Source organism: Mustelus asterias, chromosome 13, assembly GCF_964213995.1.
Source record: "Mustelus asterias chromosome 13, sMusAst1.hap1.1, whole genome shotgun sequence".
Taxonomy (NCBI): Eukaryota; Metazoa; Chordata; class Chondrichthyes; order Carcharhiniformes; family Triakidae; genus Mustelus; species Mustelus asterias.
The window spans coordinates 993283-1011553 of NC_135813.1; the positions used below are offsets into that span (position 1 = coordinate 993283).

The following is an 18271-nucleotide window of genomic DNA, read 5'->3' on the forward strand; positions in this document are numbered from 1 at the left end:
AAGTTGTTTTCCAATGTGGGACCAGAGGGGGTGATCTTAAGGTAAGGGGGTCACCCATTCAAGACAGAGATGAGGAGGAATTTCTTCTCTCAGAGGGGAGTGAATCTGTGGCATTCTTTACCACAGAGGGCTGTAGAGGCTGGGTCATTGAGTATGTTCAGGTTGAGATAGACGGATTTTTAATTGGTGTGTGTGGAACCCATACCCCAGTGAGAGTCAGTGTGTGTGGGATCTGTACCCCAGTGAGAGTCAGTGTGTGTGGGACCCGTACCCCAGTGAGAGTCAGTGTGTGTGGAACCCGTACCCCAGTGAGAGTCAGTGTGTGTGGAACCCATACCCCAGTGAGAGTCAGTGTGTGTGGAATCTGTACCCCAGTGAGAGTCAGTGTGTGTGGAACCCGTACCCCAGTGAGAGTCGGTGTGTGTGGAACCCATACCCCAGTGAGAGTCAGTGTGTTTGGAACCCATACCCCAGTGAGAGTCAGTGTGTGTGGAACCCGTACCCCAGTGAGAGTCAGTGTGTGTGGAACCCGTACCCCAGTGAGAGTCAGTGTGTGTGGAACCCGTACCCCAGTGAGAGTCAGTGTGTGTGGAACCCGTACCCGAGTGAGAGTCAGTGTGTGTGGAACCCGTACCCCAGTGAGAGTCAGTGTGTGTGGGACCCGTACCCCAGTGAGAGTCAGTGTGTGTGGGACCCGTACCCCAGTGAGAGTCAGTGTGTGTGGGACCCATACCCCAGTGAGAGTCAGTGTGTGTGGAACCCGTACCCCAGTGAGAGTCAGTGTGTGTGGAACCCGTACCCCAGTGAGAGTCAGTGTGTGTGGAACTCTTACCCCAGTGAGAGTCAGTGTGTGTGGGACCCGTACCCCAGTGAGAGTCAGTGTGTGTGGAACCCGTACCCCAGTGAGCGTCAGTGTGTGGAACACGTACCCCAGTGAGAGTCAGTGTGTGTCGGACCCGTACCCCAGTGAGAGTCAGTGTGTGTGGAACCCGTACCCCAGTGAGAGTCAGTGTGTGTCGGACCCGTACCCCAGTGAGAGTCAGTGTGTGTCGGACCCGTACCCCAGTGAGAGTCAGTGTGTGTGGAACCCGTACCCCAGTGAGCGTCAGTGTGTGGAACACGTACCCCAGTGAGCGTCAGTGTGTGGAACACGTACCCCAGTGAGAGTCAGTGTGTGGAACTCTTACCCCAGTGAGATTCAGTGTGTGTCGGACCCGTACCCCAGTGAGAGTTAGTGTGTGTGTGGGACCCATACCCCAGTGACAGTCAGTGTGTGTGGGACCCGTACCCCAGTGAGAGTCAGTGTGTGTGGGACCCGTACCCCAGTGACAGTCAGTGTGTGTGGAACCCGTACCCCAGTGAGAGTCAGTGTGTGTGGGACCCGTACCCCAGTGAGAGTCAGTGTGTGTGGGACCCGTACCCCAGTGAGAGTCAGTGTGCGTGGGACCCGTACCCCAGTGAGAGTCAGTGTGTGTGGGACCCGTACCCCAGAGAAATTCAGTCTCTTTGTTTTATTTCTTACTTACCAGATCATCAGTTGTTAGATCTGCAAGGAGAGGGAGAGGTTGTTAGATTCAAAACAAAGTGAAGCAATCCTATCACTGGTTCATATCCATGCTCCATGCAGGCACACCTCCTTCCTGTGTCCCTGCTTACAACCCCAGAGTTTATTGCCCATCCCTAATTGCCTCAGAACCGAGTGGCTTGCTAGGTCATGCAGAGGGCAGTTAAGGTAGAAACGAGAAGCAGGAGGAGGCCATTCGGCCCTTCAAACCTACTCCGCCATTCATTGTGATCATGGCTGAACATCAAATTCAATATCCTTATTCTCCCTTTCCCCCCCATATCCCTTGATTTCTTTAGCCCCCAGGGCTATATCTCATTTCTTCTCGAAATCAGACAATGTTTTGGACTCAACTACTTTCTGTGGGAGTGAATTCCACACATTCACCACCCTCTGGGTGAAGAAATTTCTCCTCACCTCAGTTCTAAAAGGTTCACCCGATGTCCTCAAACTCTGACCCCTAGTTCTGGACTCCCCCAACACTGGGAACATTCAGCTGCTGTGATATGTTGTACATTCACCTTTAAGTGCAAGTACAATATATTGTTAATTGTACAGGGTGTTGGTGAGGCCACACCTGGAGTATTGTGTGCAGTTTTGGCATCCTTATCTGAGGAAGGATGTCCTTGCTATAGCAGGAGTACAGCGAAGGTTTACCAGGCTGATTCCTGGGATGGCAGGTCTGTCATATGAGGAGAGACTAAGCCAGTTAGGATTATATTCACTGGAGTTTAGAAAAGTGAGAGGGGATCTTACAGAAACTTATAAAATTCTAACAGGGTTAGACAGATTCAGAAAGAATGTTCCCAATGGTGGTAACTCTCAGGGCTAAAGGAATCCAGGAATAGGGAGTATAAGATGGGAACAGAAACTGTCAGGGAAAGGCACAAATGAAAAGTGGAGCTAGTTCAAGGAACAAATACTGGGTGTCCTTGATAGGTATGTCCCTGTCAGGGAGGAAATGGCCGAGTGAGGGAACCACGGTTCACAAAAGAGGTTGAATGTCTTGTCAGGAGGAAGAAGGAAGCGTATGTAAGGATGGGAAAACAAGGTTCAGTTGGGTCGATTGAGAGTTACAAGGTAGCAAGGAATGAGCTGAAAAATGGGCTTAGGAGAGCTGGGAGGGGGCATGAGAAGTCCTTGGCGGGTCGGATCAAGGAAAACCCCAAGGCTTTTTATTCTTATGTGAGGAATAAAAGAATGACCAGGGTGAGGTTAGGGCCGGTCAAGGACATAAGTGGGAACTTGTGCATGGAGTCAGTAGAGATAGGAGAGGTGATGAATGAATACTTTTCTTCAGTGTTCACCAAGGAGAGGGGCCATGTTTTTGAGGATGAGAGGGTGTTATAGGCTGGAGGAGGTAAATGTTCGGAGGGAAGATGTACTTGCAATTTCGAATAAACTGAAGGTCGATAAGTCCCCTGGCCCAGATGAAATATATCCTAGGATTCTTTGGGAGGCAAGGGATGAGATTACAGAGCCTTCGACTTTGATCTTTGGGTTCTCACTGTCCACGGGGATAGTATCAGAGGACTGGAGAGTGGCGAATGTTGTTCCTCTGTTCAAGAAAGGAAATAGGAATGACCCTGGTAATTATAGGCCGGTTAGTCTTACTTCGGTGGTCGGTGAGTTGATGGAAAAGGTGATGAGGGATAGGATTTATGACCATTTAGAAAGATGCAGCTTAATCTGGGATAGTCAACACAGATTCATGAAGGGTAAGTCTTGCCTCACAAATTTGATAGAATTTTTTGAGGAGGTAACTAAGTGTGTTGATGAAGGTAGGGCAGTTGATGTCATATACATAGATTTTAGTAAGGCGTTTGATAAGGTCCCCCATAGTCGGCTTATGAAGAAAGTAAGGAGGTGTGGGATAGAGGGAAATTTGGCTGATTGGATAAGTAACTGGCTATCGCATAGAAGACAGAAGGTGGCGGTGGATGGAAAATTTTCAGACTGAAGACCAATTACCAGCGGTGTACCACAGGGATCAGTGCTTGGTCCTCTGCTATTTGTGATTTTTATCAATGACTTGGAGGAGGGGGCTGAAGGGTGGATCAGTAAATTTGCTGATGACACCAAGATTGGTGGAGTAGTGGATGAGGTGGAGAGCTGTTGTAGGCTGCAAAGAGACATAGATAGGATGCAGAGCTGGGCCGAAAAATGGCAGATGGAGTTTAACCCTGATAAGTGCGAGGTGATTCATTTTGGTAGGACAAATTTGAGTGCGGATTACAGGGTCAAAGGTAGGGTTCTGAAGAATGTGGAGGAACAGAGAGATCTTGGGGTACATATCCACAGATCTCTGAAGGCTGCCACTCAAGTGGATAGAGCCGTGAAGAAGGCCTATAGTGTGTTAGCATTTATTAACAGGGGGTTGGAGTTTAAGAGCCATGGGGTAATGCTGCAACTGTACAGGACCTTGGTGAGACCACATTTGGAATATTGTGTGCAGTTCTGGTCACCTCACTATAAGAAGGATGTGGAAGCACTGGAAAGAGTGCAAAGGAGATTTACCAGGATGCTGCCTGGTTTGGAGGGTAGGTCTTTTGAGGAAAGGTTGAAGGAGCTAGGGCTGTTCTCTCTGGAGCGGAGGAGGTTGAGAGGCGACTTAATAGAGGTTTATAAGATGATGAGGGGGATAGATAGAGGGGACGTTCAGAGACTATTTCCTCGGGTGGATGGAGCTGTTACTAGGGGGCACAACTATAAGGTTCATGGTGGGAGATACAGGAAGGATATCAGAGGTAGGTTCTTTACGTAGAGAGTGGTTGGGGTGTGGAATGGACTGCCTGCAGTGATAGTGGAGTCAGACACTTTAGGAACATTTAAGCGGTTATTGGATAGGCACATGGAGCACACCAGAATGATAGGGAGTGGGATAGCTTGATCTTGGTTTCAGACAAAGCTCGGCACAACATCGTGGGCCGAAGGGCCTGTACTGTGCTGTACTGTTCTATGTTCTATGGCGGGGGCTGGGGGGATGGGGGGGGGGGGGGCGTCAGGATATTAAATTTGATGATCAGCCATGATCAGAAATGAATGGTGCAGCAGGCTCGAAGGGCTGAATGGCCTCCCCCTGCTTCTAGTTTCAATTAACCTGCTGTCAATCATTGCACATCTCAACCAAATGCAATGTTTTCATCCCACGACCTGTTTGGCTGTCTGCAGTAGCAGTGGTAGGGCTCAGATGGACTGAGGTTCTCAGTGAGCATCACCTGTAAATTGTCTGATCTTCAAATAAAGGATTCACTTTCTTGGTGCATGATTAGTGTGTTTAGGTCAGAGAGATAAAGAACCTCATGGCAGTCACATGTTGGCTCGGCCGAGTAAGGAGGGCAGTATTCATTCTCCAACAATCCAGGGTAGTTGCCCTGGTCACCCTTACTGAGACCAGCTGTAGGTTCCAGATTTATTCAGTTAAATTCCATCAGCTTCAATGACAGGCTTTGAGCCAGAGCATTATTCTGGGTCTCTCGCCATTGTCAAAGACATCAATCACCACCATGCCGTCATCTCCACTGAGTTTTGCGCAGGAGTTTAGTGTCTGCTCAGTTATTCTGTTCCTCTGGAGGCTTTCCTCAAACAGGAAGGGAATTCTCAGCGGTGGTGACTGGAGGTACGGTTATGACACAAGGGCGAGATGTCACTGGCTCTGCCCGTGTGTGATTGTTTGAAACAAGGAAGATGAATCAGCCGTAATTTCCCAGGTCAGTGTTAATAATTACATAAAGGACAGTCCAAATCCCTGGCAAATACAGCAACAGCAGCATTTACATAGCACCCTGAAAGGGGTATAAAGTCCATTGGCACTTCACAGGAATATCAATCAGACAGATACTGAGGCACACAAAGAGATATTACTTCAAGTTAACAACTGAACAGCACCAGCTACATAAACACAGTGGCTACAAGACTAGCTCAGAGGCTGGGAATCCTGTGGCAAATAACTCACCTCCTGACTCTGTAAAGCCTGTCCACTATTGACAAGACACAAGTCAGGAGTGTGATGGAATATTTTCCACTTGCCTGGATGGCTGCAGCTCCAACAACACTCAAGAAGCCTGACAACTCCAGGACAAAGCAGTCCATCCACAAACATTCACTCCCTCTACTATCGACTCTCAGTGGCAGCCATGTGTACCATCTACAAGATGCACTGCAGCAAATCACCAAGACTCCTTCCAAACCAGCGATCTCTGTCACCTAGAAGGACAAGGGCAGCAGACGCATGGGGAGGTGGTGGCGTAGTGTTATAGTCACTGGATTAGTAATCCAGGGACCTAGGCTAATGCTCTGGGGATCCTGGTTCGAATCCAACCATGGCAGTTGGTGAAATTTGAATTCAATAAAAATCTGGAATTAAAAGAAATTGTTGACCATGAAACCATTGTTGATTATCAGAAAAACCCATGTCCTTTCGGAAGGAAATCTGCCATCCTTCCTTGGCCTGGCCTACATGTGACTCCAGACCCCAGCAATGGGATTGACTCTTAAATGCCCTCAGGGATGGGCAATAAATACTGGCCCGGCGACGCCCACATCCCAGGAACAAAGAAAGAAAAAGCTGCAGGTTCCCATCCACATCAACAAGTATATATTAGAGCTAGCAAAACCCAGGAACAAATATAAAACATTATGGTAGGTAACAAATGGGTTGGTCAAGCTAGGAGTTTTAAATGAGGTTCTCTAAGGAGGAAAGCAAAGTGCAGAGGTTTAGGGAGGGAATTCCCGAAGTGAGGACAGAATCAGCTAAAGATACGGCTACAAGGAGCGTAATGAAGGGACAAGTAGCTCAAATCATGAAATATCGCACTGTAAAGTTCAATTCTGTTTTTTATGGGACACTTTTTATTCATTGATTCATGGGACCTGGGCGTGGCTGGGACAGCATTTATTGCCTGTTCCTAATTGTCCACAAGGTGGTGAAGGGCAGGTTGGTAACAATGCAGCTTCACCACAACAAAAACAGAAAATGCTGCAAAGTCTCAGGGGGTCAGACAGCGTCTGTGGGGAGAGAATAGAGCCAGCGTCTCGAGTCTGCATGACTTTCAGAGCCAGAATCGGCACAATTCTGCTGCACTCTCTCACTGTTATAGACAACTGCCAAGAAACAGAATATCAGATGTCAACAAGGTCACTGTACCAACCAGGCACTGCACGGGGGTGACCCCCATGTGACTGGCTGATGGAGCGGAGCGTGTGAGCAAACATTGTAGAGCAGCCAGCTCATTAACAGCAGCCGTCCACACCAGGGCTGTTCCCACGGTTACACTCACTAATGGATCATCAGCAGCTGCAGCTCTCCAGATATCAGAACATATCATTTGTTAAAGCAACTAAGTGAAATAAGTGAGTGGGCAGCACGGTGACACAGTGGTTAGCACTGCTGCCTCACAGCGCCAGGGACCCGGGGCGGCACGGTGGCACAGTGGCTAGCACTGCTGCCTCACAGCGCCAGGGACCCGGGGCAGCACGGTGGCACAGCGGTTAGCACTGCTGCCTCACAGTGCCAGGGACCCGGGGCAGCACGGTGGCACAGCGGTTAGCACTGCTGCCTCACAGCGCCAGGGACCCGGGTTCGATTCCAGCCTTCGGTCACTGTCTGTGTGGAGTCTGCACGTTCTCCCCATGACTGCGTGGGTTTCCCCCGGGTGCTCTGGGTTCCTCCCACAGTCCAAAGATGTGCGAGTTAGGTTGATTGGCCATGGTAAATTGACCCTTAGTCGGGATTAACAGGAAAAATGTGTGGGGTTACGGGGATAGGGCCTGGGTGGGATTGTGGCCAGTACAGACTCAATAGGCTGAATGGCCTCCTTCTGCGCTGTAGGGATTCTATGAGTCTCGGAATATCCAGTTTCTGAATTCAAGCTCTTAACTAATGTTGTACTCATGGGGGACAGTGTAGAGGGAGCTTTACTCTGTATCTAACCCCGTGCTGTACCTGTCCTGGGAGTGTTTGATGGGGACAGTGTAGAGGGAGCTTTACTCTGTATCTAACCCCGTGCTGTACCTGTCCTCGGAGTGTTTGATGGGGACAGTGTAGAGAGAGGTTTACTCTGTATCTAACCCTGTGCTGTACCTGTCCTGGGAGTGTTTGATGGGGACAGTGTAGAGGGAGCTTTACTCTGTATCTAACCCCGTGCTGTACCTGTCCTGGGTGTGTTTAACACTCAGTGTTTCATCTTCTCTAAATGTTTGAAGAGCTTTTCACATTTCATTCAATTCCGTGTGGGTGAAATATTATTTTGATTGGTTTAAACTCAGTGAGATCTCCTTTTGGCGATGAAGGTATTTCAATCTGCGCAGCGTAGGACGCTCCGGGCCAAGTGTTGAAAAATGGGATTAGAATAGATAAGTGCGTGATGGCTGGCATGGACAGGATGGACTGAAGGGCCTCATTCTGTGCTGTAAAACTCTGAGTCTGTGAAACTGTGATCAGCATTGAACCAAGATGTAGGACCTGAGGATATTTTTGCATAAGTTATTTACATTTCACGTCAGCTAAACTGTCCAAAATACCGATGTGTAGGTTGTGGATTACCTAAAATAAAAGCAAATGACTGGATTCTGGAACCTGAAACGGAAACAGAAAATGCTAGAAAATCTCAGTGGATCTGACAGCCTCTGGAGAGAGAAAGGGCCAACGTTTCGAGTCCGCAACAAAACTCAGCTCTGACAAAGCGTCATCCAGACTCGAAACGTTGGCTCTATTCTCTCTCCAGATGCTGTCAGACCTGCTGAGATTTTCCAGCACTCTGTGTTTGTTGTGTGTGGATTACGTACTCAGTTTGCACTGTGCTGCCGTCTCCAGACATTCTTTGTGGGCTCCGGCACCACAGCTCGAACAAGCGTAGCCCTGGAAAAATATCCCTCTGTGGGAAAAATACAGGAGAAAGATTAACATAAAGCCTGAAACAAAAAGGGGAAAAGCTGAATGCCCACCAGAAAAGGAGAGAGACAGCTGGGTTTCAGCACAACTGTTACACCAGAGAGTTCAGTAATCCCGGGGCGGGGGAGGGGGGCATGTGGTGGGGGTTGCGGCTGGTGAGATTCCTGGGGCTTGGGTGGGGGGGGATTGCGGCTGGTGAGATTCCTGGGGGTGGGGGAGGGGAGGGGGGGGATTGTGGCTGGTGAGATTCCTGGGGGTGGGGAAGGGGGGGGGGGGAGGGGAGAGGGGGGGTGGGGGAGGGGAGAGGGGGGGTGGGGGGGGGGATTGCGGCTGGTGAGATTCCTTGGGGGGGGGGGGGTAAGGGGATTGCGGCTGGTGAGATTCCTGGGGGTGGGGGAGGGGGGGGATTGCGGCTGGTGAGATTCCTGGGGGTGGGGGAGGGGGGGGGGGAGGGGAGGGGGGTGATTGTGGCTGGTGAGATTCCTGGGGCTTGGGTGGGGGGGGGGAGGGGAGAGGGTGGGTGGGGGGGGGGGGGGGGATTGCGGCTGGTGAGATTCCTGGGGGTGGGGGGAGGGGGGGGAGGGGAGGGGGGGATTGTGGCTGGTGAGATTCCCTGGGGGTGGGGGAGGGGTAGGGGGGGGAGGGGATTGCAGCTGGTGAGATTCCTGGGGGTGGGGGATGGGGGGGAGGGGAGGGGAGGGGGGGAGGGGATTGCGGCTGGTGAGATTCCTGGGGGTGGGGGAGGGGGGGGGAGGGAAGGGGAGAGGGGGTGGGGGGGGAGGGGATTGCGGCTGGTGAGATTCCTGGGGGTGGGGGGCAGACAGAGAGTTTCTGCTTTTACCTTAGCAACATTCCACACGCTTTGCAGTTGGTGAATTTGTCAAAAGTGGTCATTTGGAAGTTGTGATAATTTGCTGTTGCTTTCTCAGGTTTAATGTTTGACCTGAAATAGAAAATAATTGAATGAGGACAGTAGAAACGGCAGCTTTGCTCCTGAAACGTATCACAGAAACTGTTTATTTTGTTCAACCCTCAGCTGCCACTGCGCCAACAGTCACAGCTTTGTGACATTCCTCCTCATTGCACAGAATATCCTCACAGATACACTAACTGATGACAAATGTCCAAGGGCACCCAGGGGTGAACAAAGAACAGTACAGCACAGGAAACAGGCCCTTCGGCCCTCCAAGCCTGTGCCGCTCATTGGTCCAACTGGACCATTCGTTTGGCGCAATGAGTTTCTCTGCAATGAGGAGGAATGTCACAAAGCTGTGACTGTTGGCACAGTGGCAGCTGAGGGTTGAACATTCCCAGACTGCTCATGTGACTATCCAGGTAAGTCTTAAACGATGCCAGCGTGTCTGCCTCCACCACCCTACTTGGCAGCGCATTCCAGGCCCCCACCACCCTCTGTGTAAAAACGTCCCTCTGATATCTGAGTTATACTTCGCCCCTCTCAGCTTGAGCCCGTGACCCCTCGTGATTATCACCTCCGACCTGGGAAAAAGCTTCCCACTGTTCACCCTATCTATACCCTTCATAATTTTGTACACCTCTATTAGATCTCCCCTCATTCTCCGTCTTTCCAGGGAGAACAAGCCCAGTTTACCCAATCTCTCCTCATAGCTAAGACCCTCCATACCAGGCAACATCCTGGTAAACCTTCTCTGCACTCTCTCTAAAGCCTCCACGTCCTTCTGGTAGTGCGGCGACCAGAACTGGATGCAGTACTCCAAATCTGGCCTAACCAACTTTCTATATAGCTGCAACATCAGACTCCAGCTTTTATACTCTATACCCCGTCCTATAAAGGCAAGCATACCATATGCCTTCTTCACCACCACCTCCACCTGTGTTGCCACCTTCAAGGATTTGTGGACTTGCACACCTAGGTCCCTCTGTGTTTCTATACTCCTGATGACTCTGCCATTTACATAAGAACATAAGAACATAAGAAATAGGAGCAGGAGTAGGCCATCTAGCCCCTCGAGCCTGCCCCGCCATTCAATAAGATCATGGCTGATCTGAAGTGGATCAGTTCCACTTACCCGCCTGATACCTATAACCCCTAATTCCCTTACCGATCAGGAATCCATCTATCCGTGATTTAAACATATTCAACGAGGAAGCCTCCACCACTTCAGTGGGCAGAGAATTCCAGAGATTCACCACCCTCTGAGAGAAGAAGTTCCTCCTCAACTCTGTCCTAAACTGACCCCCCTTTATTTTGAGGCTGTGCCCTCCAGTTCTAGTTTCCTTTCTAAGTGGAAAGAATCTCTCCATCTCTACCCTATCCAGCCCCTTCATTATCTTATAGGTCTCTATAAGATCCCCCCTCAGCCTTCTAAATTCCAACAAATACAAACCCAATTTGCTCAGTCTCTCCTCATAATCAACACCCCTCATCTCTGGTATCAACCTGGTGAACCTTCTCTGCACTCCGTCCAAGGCCAATATATCCTTCCGCAAATAAGGGGACCAGTACTGCACACAGTATTCCAGCTGCGGCCTCACCAATGCCCTGTACAGATGCAGCAAGACATCTCTGCTTTTATATTCTATCCCCCTTGCGATATAGGCCAACATCCCATTTGCCTTCTTGATCACCTGTTGCACCTGCAGACTGGGTTTTTGCGTCTCATGCACAAGGACCCCCAGGTCCCTCTGCACAGCAGCATGTTGTAATTTCTTTCCATTGAGATAACTCCCCGCTACATTAATTCTTCCAAAATGCATCACTTCACATTTATCTGGATTAAATTCCATCTGCCATTTCTCCGCCCAATTTTCCAGCCTATCTATACCCTGCTGTATTGTCCAACAATGTTCATCGCTATCCGCAAGTCCAGCTATCTTCGTGTCATCCGCAAACTTGCTGATAACACTAGTTACACCTTCTTCCAAATCATTTATATATATCACAAATAGCAGAGGTCCCAGTACAGAGCCCTGCGGAACACCACTGGTCACAGACCTCCAGCCGGAAAAAGACCCTTCGACTGCTACCCTCTGTCTCCTGTGGCCAAGTAAGAAGTTTAACAACACCAGGTTAAAGTCCAACAGGTTTATTTGGTAGCAAAAGCCACACAAGCTTTCGAGGCTCTAAGCCCCTTCTTCAGGTGAAGAAGGGGCTTAGAGCCTCGAAAGCTTGTGTGGCTTTTGCTACCAAATAAAACTGTTGGACTTTAACCTGGTGTTGTTAAACTTCTTACTGTGTTTACCCCAGTCCAACGCCGGCATCTCCACATCCTGTGGCCAAGCCAGTTCCATACCCATCTAGCCACCTCTCCTTGTATCCCATGAGCCTTAACCTTCTTAACCAACCTGCCATGAGGGACTTTGTCAAATGCCTTACTGATATCCATATAGACGACATCCACGGCCCTTCCTTCGTCAACCGTTTTTGTCACTTCCTCAAAAAACTCCACCAAATTTGTAAGGCACGACCTCCCTCTTACAAAACCATGCTGTCTGTCACTAATGAGATTGTTCCGTTCTAAATGCACATACATCCTGTCTCTAAGAATCCTCTCCAACAACTTCCCTACCACGGACGTCAAGCTCACTGGCCTATAATTACCCGGGTTATCCCTGCTAACCTTCTTAAATAACGGTACCACATTCGCTTTCCTCCAATCCTCAGGGACCTCACCTGTGTCCAATGAAGAGACAAAGATTTCTGTCAAAGCCCAGCAATTGCATCTCTTGTCTCCCTGAGCAGTCTAGGATAGATGCCATCAGACCCTGGGGATTTGTCAATTTTAATGTTACCTAAAAAACCTAACACTTCCTCCCTTGTAATGGAGATTCTAACGGGTCAACACCTCCCTCTGAGACACTCCCAGTCAACAAGTCCCTCTCCTTTGTGAATACCGATGCAAAGTATTCTTTTAGAGTGCTGGGGGACTGGGTGCTGAACCGCAGGGTATCTGACCAAAACCCAGGAAACCAGGATTCTGTGACAGACACCATCTTTACCGTGGAGAAGGAGACCATTCGGCCCCTCTAATCCTTTACACAGGATGTGGAGATGCTGGCGTTGGACTGGGGTGGGCACAGCAAGAAGTCTCACAACACCAGGTTAAAGTCCAACAGGTTTATTTGGTAGCACAAGCTATCAGAGCGCTGCCCCTTTATCAGCTGAGTGATAACCTGCTGAAGGAGCAGCGCTCTGAAAGCTTGTGATTCCAAATAAACCTGTTGGACTTTAACCCTGGTGTTGTGAGACTTCTTACCCTTTACACAGGAAATCATCATTCAGTCCCTTAAGTCTTCTCTTATCATCATCTACCTTTCTTGGTTCCGCAGCCTTTAATGTCCTTGTCCAACACGAAACTTAACAATCTTAGCTCTGACATTTTTAACTGATCCCGCATCAATTTTTAAATAATCGGCAGCTCTCTGTGGGGAGAGAGTTTCAGTTTTCTATCCCCCTTTATGCGAAGAACTGCCTCCGGATGTCACCTCTGAACGGCCTGGCTCAAATTTTAAATTCTGCCCCTTGTTCTGGACTCCCACCACCACCCCCCACGGCCCCCCACCACACCCCCCCCCGCCCCCCACCACATCCCCCCTCACCACCCACTCAACTCCCCCCACCCCCATTTGACCCCTCTCCACCCCCCCCACTCGACCCCTCCCCACCCCCCGCACTCGACCTCTCCCCACCCCCCGCACTCGACCTCTCCCCACCCCCCCACTCGACCCCTCCCCACCCCCCCTCCCCAACCCCCCCACTCGATCCCTTCCCAACCCCCCCACTCGATCCCTTCCCAACCCCCCCACTCGATCCCTCCCCACTCAACCCCTCCCCCCACTCGACCCCTCCCCTCCTCACGCGAGGGAATCGTTTTTCTATTGCGATCCCATCAAATCTCTTCAGCTAATCAATAACATCACTTCTTAATTTGTTATATTCCAATATATGGAAACCAGGGATGGAATTCTCCGACCGTTCACGCCAGCGGGATTCTCCAGTCCCGCTGCAGTGAATGGAGATTTGGCCGAGAGCCTAATTCCCCGTCTTCTCTGGCAGCGGCGGCAGGACGTGAACAGCCAGAGAATTCCGGCCCTCTTTTAATGCAGCTGGAATTTGGAGAGGAATTGGGTAAATCCAGTTGTGGGCTTTTGGTAGAAATTATAGAATCCTACAGTGCAGAAAGAGGCCATTCGGCCCATCGAGTCTGCACCGACCACAATCCACCCTGGCCCTATCCACATATCCCTACATATTTACCCACTAACCCCTCTAACCTATGCATCCTGGGACACTAAGGGGCAATTTAGAATGGCCAATCAACCTAGCCCGCACATCTTTGGACTGTGGGAGGAAACCGGAGCACCCGGAGGAAACCCACACAGACACGAGGAGAATGTGCAAACTCCACACAGACAGCGACCTGAGCCGGGATTCGAACCCAGGTCCCTGAAGCTGTGAAGCAGCAGTGCTAACCACTGTGCTACCGTGCCGCTTTGTTGGAACAAATGTTACTGGTCAGAATATAGAGGAGATCTCGCTGAGAGAGTATCAGAAATTACAAACTAAATTAAACAGCAGATTCCAGACCCTAACACTTCCTGTGTTATCGAACATGCCACATGCAAACTGGCAGAGACAGACAGATCTGGAAAATTCACACCAGGCTAAAGGGCTGGCGTGAGAAGAGGGATTTCTTTTCTGGTACACTGGCACCAGTTTTGGGGCAGAAGGGAGAGGCTCCACCTGATTAAACTGAGAGAGGACCCGAGCGGCCAGGGGACAACTCAAGGTGCCAACCAGGAGAGTAAAAAGATGGTTGGAAATAAAGAGGAACGGCTTTTAAAATTTGTTCAAACTGCCTGAACAGAAGTGTACACGGTGTCTATAATAGAACAGAGGATCCGAAAACAATACTTTGCAAGGATCCAGATATATCAGGATTACTAAGACACGGCTACAGAAAAATCAGCAACGGAAAATAAAGATTGCATAACATATCTAGAGAACTACAAAAGGAACTACAAAAGGTCGTGAATGAAGCCCAATCCATCACCCAAACCAACCTCTCATCCATTGACTCTGTCTACACTTCCCACTGCCTCGGCAAAGCAGCCAGCATAATTAAGGACATTCTCTCTTCCACCTTCTTCCGTCGGGAAAAAGATACAAAAGTCTGAGGACACGTACCAACCGACTCAAGAACAGCTTCTTCCCTGCTGCTGCTGCCAGAGTTTTGAATGGACCTACCTCGCATTAAGTTGATCTTTCTCTACACCCTAGCTATGACTGTAACACTACATTCTGCACTCTCTCCTTTCCTTCTCTATGAACGGTATGCTTTGTCTGTATAACGCGCAAGAAACAATACTTTTCACTGTATGTTAATACATGTGACAATAATAAATCAAATCAAAAAGAGAGTAAGAGAAAGGCTGTATTTATTCAGGATAACCGGACAGCAGCAGAGAGAAAGAACGCTGCTTGCAATAAAGAAAAATAGAATCCATCTGGGTAGAGAAAGAAGATCAATCACATTAACAGGTGATAAGCAAAGGGGGTGAAAGGTTACTGGGGTAGGAGGGAATGTGGGGGTTACAATCAGCCATGATTTTATGAATGATGGAACAGCTCGAGGGGCTGAGTGGCCTACTTCCGCTCCTAATTTATATGTATGTCTACAGATCATCTATTAATGGAAGGGAGGTGGGGGAAGAAATCTGCACAATTGGGTAAAAAACCATGGGGAATTTCAACTACCATGATATTAATTGGACAGGCGAGGTAAGTAAATAGAATAAGGGAATGGAATTCTTACATCGTGTTCAGGACTCCTTCCTAACTCGATATTTAAAAAGCCAGGCAAGGTAAATTCCCTGTTGGATCTAATAATGGGGAATGAATCAGAGCTGATAAGATAAGTGAACATAGGGGACCATCTGGGCAATAGTGACCATAATACAATCCAATTCAGGATAATAATTGAGAAGGAGATACACATGACAAAGACCAGGGTAATAGATTAGAGATACAATGATCTTGAGAAGTTGAGAACAGAACATGAGAAAGTAAAATGAACAATAATACTGACAAACAATGATGTAGAACAGCCACAGGAAACTTAAAAATGAGTTCAGCGCAGAGCAAGGGAAACCTGTTCCACTGAAAGGAAAGAACAAATGAAACACTAATGGGACTCCATGGAGGAATAAAGACACAGGGTAAAAACTGATAAGAAAAGAGACAGACACTAATTTCATGGAGAACCGGAGTGAGCAGCGAGGGAGAATGTGAAGATATTGGAAGAATGAGGAAATGAAAGAGGAATTATGAAATAAAATTATCAGAAAACATAAAACATAACACTGAAATATTCTACAGAGATGTGAAAAAATTGGAAAGCTGAGATTGAAACAGGGCAACAAGGGGACATTCAGGATGAATTGAAGAATGAGCGTGAAATGGCGAAACATTAAATCCCACTTGGAGTACTGTGCTCAGTTCTGGTCGCCTCATTACAGGAAGGATGTGGAAGCCATAGAAAGGGTGCAGAGGAAATTTACAAGGATGTTGCCTGGGTTGGGGAGCATGCCTTATGAGGATAGGTTGAGTGAGCTCAGCCTTTTCTCCTTGGAGAGACGAAGGATGAGGGGTGACCTGATAGAGGTGTATAAGATGTTGAGGGGTATTGATCGAGTGGACAGTCAGAGGCTTTTTCCAGGGCTTAAATGGTTGCCACAAGAGGACACAGGTTTAAGGTGCTGGGGAGTAGGTACAGAGGAGATGTCAGGGGTAAGTTTTTCACTCAGAGGGTGGTGGGTGCGTGGAATGGGCTGCCAGTAACGGTGGTGGAGGCGGATTCGATAGGGTCTTTTAAGAGACTTTTAGATAAGCACATGGAACTTAGTAAGATAGAGGGTTATAGGTAAGCCTAGTAATCGCTAAGGTAGGGACATGTTCGGCACAACTTTGTGGGCTGAAGGGCCTGTATTGTGCTGTAGTTTTTCTATGTTACTATTTATTCCGTTTCAGTATTTAGCAGATGGATCAAATCGATATCGGAAACTGAGATTAGAAATTATATAACTGCATTTAGAATAAATAGAGAAATATTAAATTAACTAATTAAATTCAAAGAGGGTAAAATCCCTGACCTGGATTAATTACATCCTGACATTTTAAAATAATCTGGAGAAGAAACAGCAGGAGCACGAATCTGGATATTTAGTAATTCAGTCGGAACAGGTATTACACCAGGAGGCTGGTGGATAGTTCATGGAATTCTTATATTTAAGAAGTGGGGTAGATGATGTCGAGGGAACTACAGACCAATCCGCTTAACATCGGTGGTAGGAAAATAATGAAGTCCTTAATGCAGGAAAGAACAGTAAACTGTCTGGAAACGAGAAATAGAATAATGAATAATCAGAATGGATTTCAAAAGGGAAAGTTTTGCTTGACCAATACACTGAATTCTTTGTCAAGGTAACAGAATAGAGAAGGGTAACGCAGTAGTCATAGAGGTTTACAGCATGGAAACAGGCCCTTCAGCCCAACTTGTCCATGCCGCCCTTTTTTACCACTGAGCTAGCACCAATTGCCCACATTTGGCCCATATCCCTCTATACCCATCTTACCCATGTAACTGTCTAAATCCTTTTTAAAAGATAAAATTGTACCCACAGATGTAATGTATCTGGATTTCCAAATTACCTTTGAAAAGGTGGCACAGAATAAACATTGTTGTAACGTATAGATTCAGAAGACAAGTAACAGACGGATTGCTTATTGGATGTGAGAGAGAAAGAAAGGAGGAGCAAAGGATGATTATTGCAGAAAGTGGGAAGTGTGATCCACAGGGACACGTCCTAAGATCACTGTGTCTACAATTTATATTAATGATTTAGACTTTGGGAACAAAAACATTATTTCTAAATTTTCTGATGATCTCAAATGGGAGGAATGTGATAAATTACAAACAAATAAAATATGGAATGGACTGAAAATTGACAAATTAATTTCATCATTGATAAACCTGAGCTTTTACATTTGGGAAGAAATACAAGGTATCATTCAGAAAATAAGTCTAAATGGGTATGAGAAGCAGTGAAATCTGGGGTAATAAATACACAAATGATTAAAAATAGTGAAGCAGCTCAAAATCAGGCCACAAAAAAGTGAATCAAGCACTCGGCTTCATTTCCAAAGAGAATTGGAAAGTGGAGATGTTTTCTAGAAAAGAATAGAAGAAACATCGAAGATTACACTGATGGAGTGAGAAGAGGAAAGGTGGGTGGAGGAGACAGGAACACGGATCTAGGATGACAACTGTTATTGGTTTATATATTCTCTGTAAATTGTCCTCATAATATAATCATTTTACCCTCGCTGTTATCACTCACTCTGGTGAATGTGTTGCAGCCTCTCTAGCTGATAAAGTCTTTCCTGAGATACGGAGCCCAGAACTGAACACAGTGATTCCAGAAGGTTCTGTGTGGCTGCAGCATCAATTCTACCCCTTCATATCACAGCTATTTTCAGATAAAGACCAACTCGTTTTTTATCTTTTTAATTATTTCTTTCTTCTTGTCCACTCGCTTTAAGCGATTCTTTTCTTGGACCTGTAAATTTCTCTGCTTCTCACCTTGGGAAATATTGTACTCTGGTTGGTCTGTCTGAGGTCCGGATTAAATCAGTCCACATTCCGCACTCTCACTCCACCTGCCAGTTTTGTTATCCACTAAACCAATCATTGTCCATATGTTGTTTCAGGATTAGGGAATACATTCGAGTTACCCTGAATAATGAGGTGAGAAACCCATTCACAGTGACCTCTCCA

General features: G+C 47.8%; 1 protein-coding gene across 4 annotated transcripts in view; it reads right to left on the reverse strand.

Annotated features, from left to right (window-relative positions):
• vav2 (vav 2 guanine nucleotide exchange factor) overlaps positions 1–18271 on the reverse strand; it is a 230026-nt gene that overhangs the window by 39670 nt on the left and 172085 nt on the right. For all 4 annotated transcript variants that reach the window (XR_013499320.1, XM_078226123.1, XM_078226125.1 and 1 more), the window contains exons 16-18: positions 9298–9399; positions 8351–8439; positions 1527–1546 (exon numbers count right to left, since the gene is read on the reverse strand). Coding sequence is in view for 3 of the 4 variants with exons in the window: in XM_078226123.1 (XP_078082249.1) it covers positions 1527–1546; positions 8351–8439; positions 9298–9399 (211 nt within the window). In the remaining variant the exon portion in view is untranslated. The remainder of the gene's footprint in view (positions 1–1526; positions 1547–8350; positions 8440–9297; positions 9400–18271) is intronic.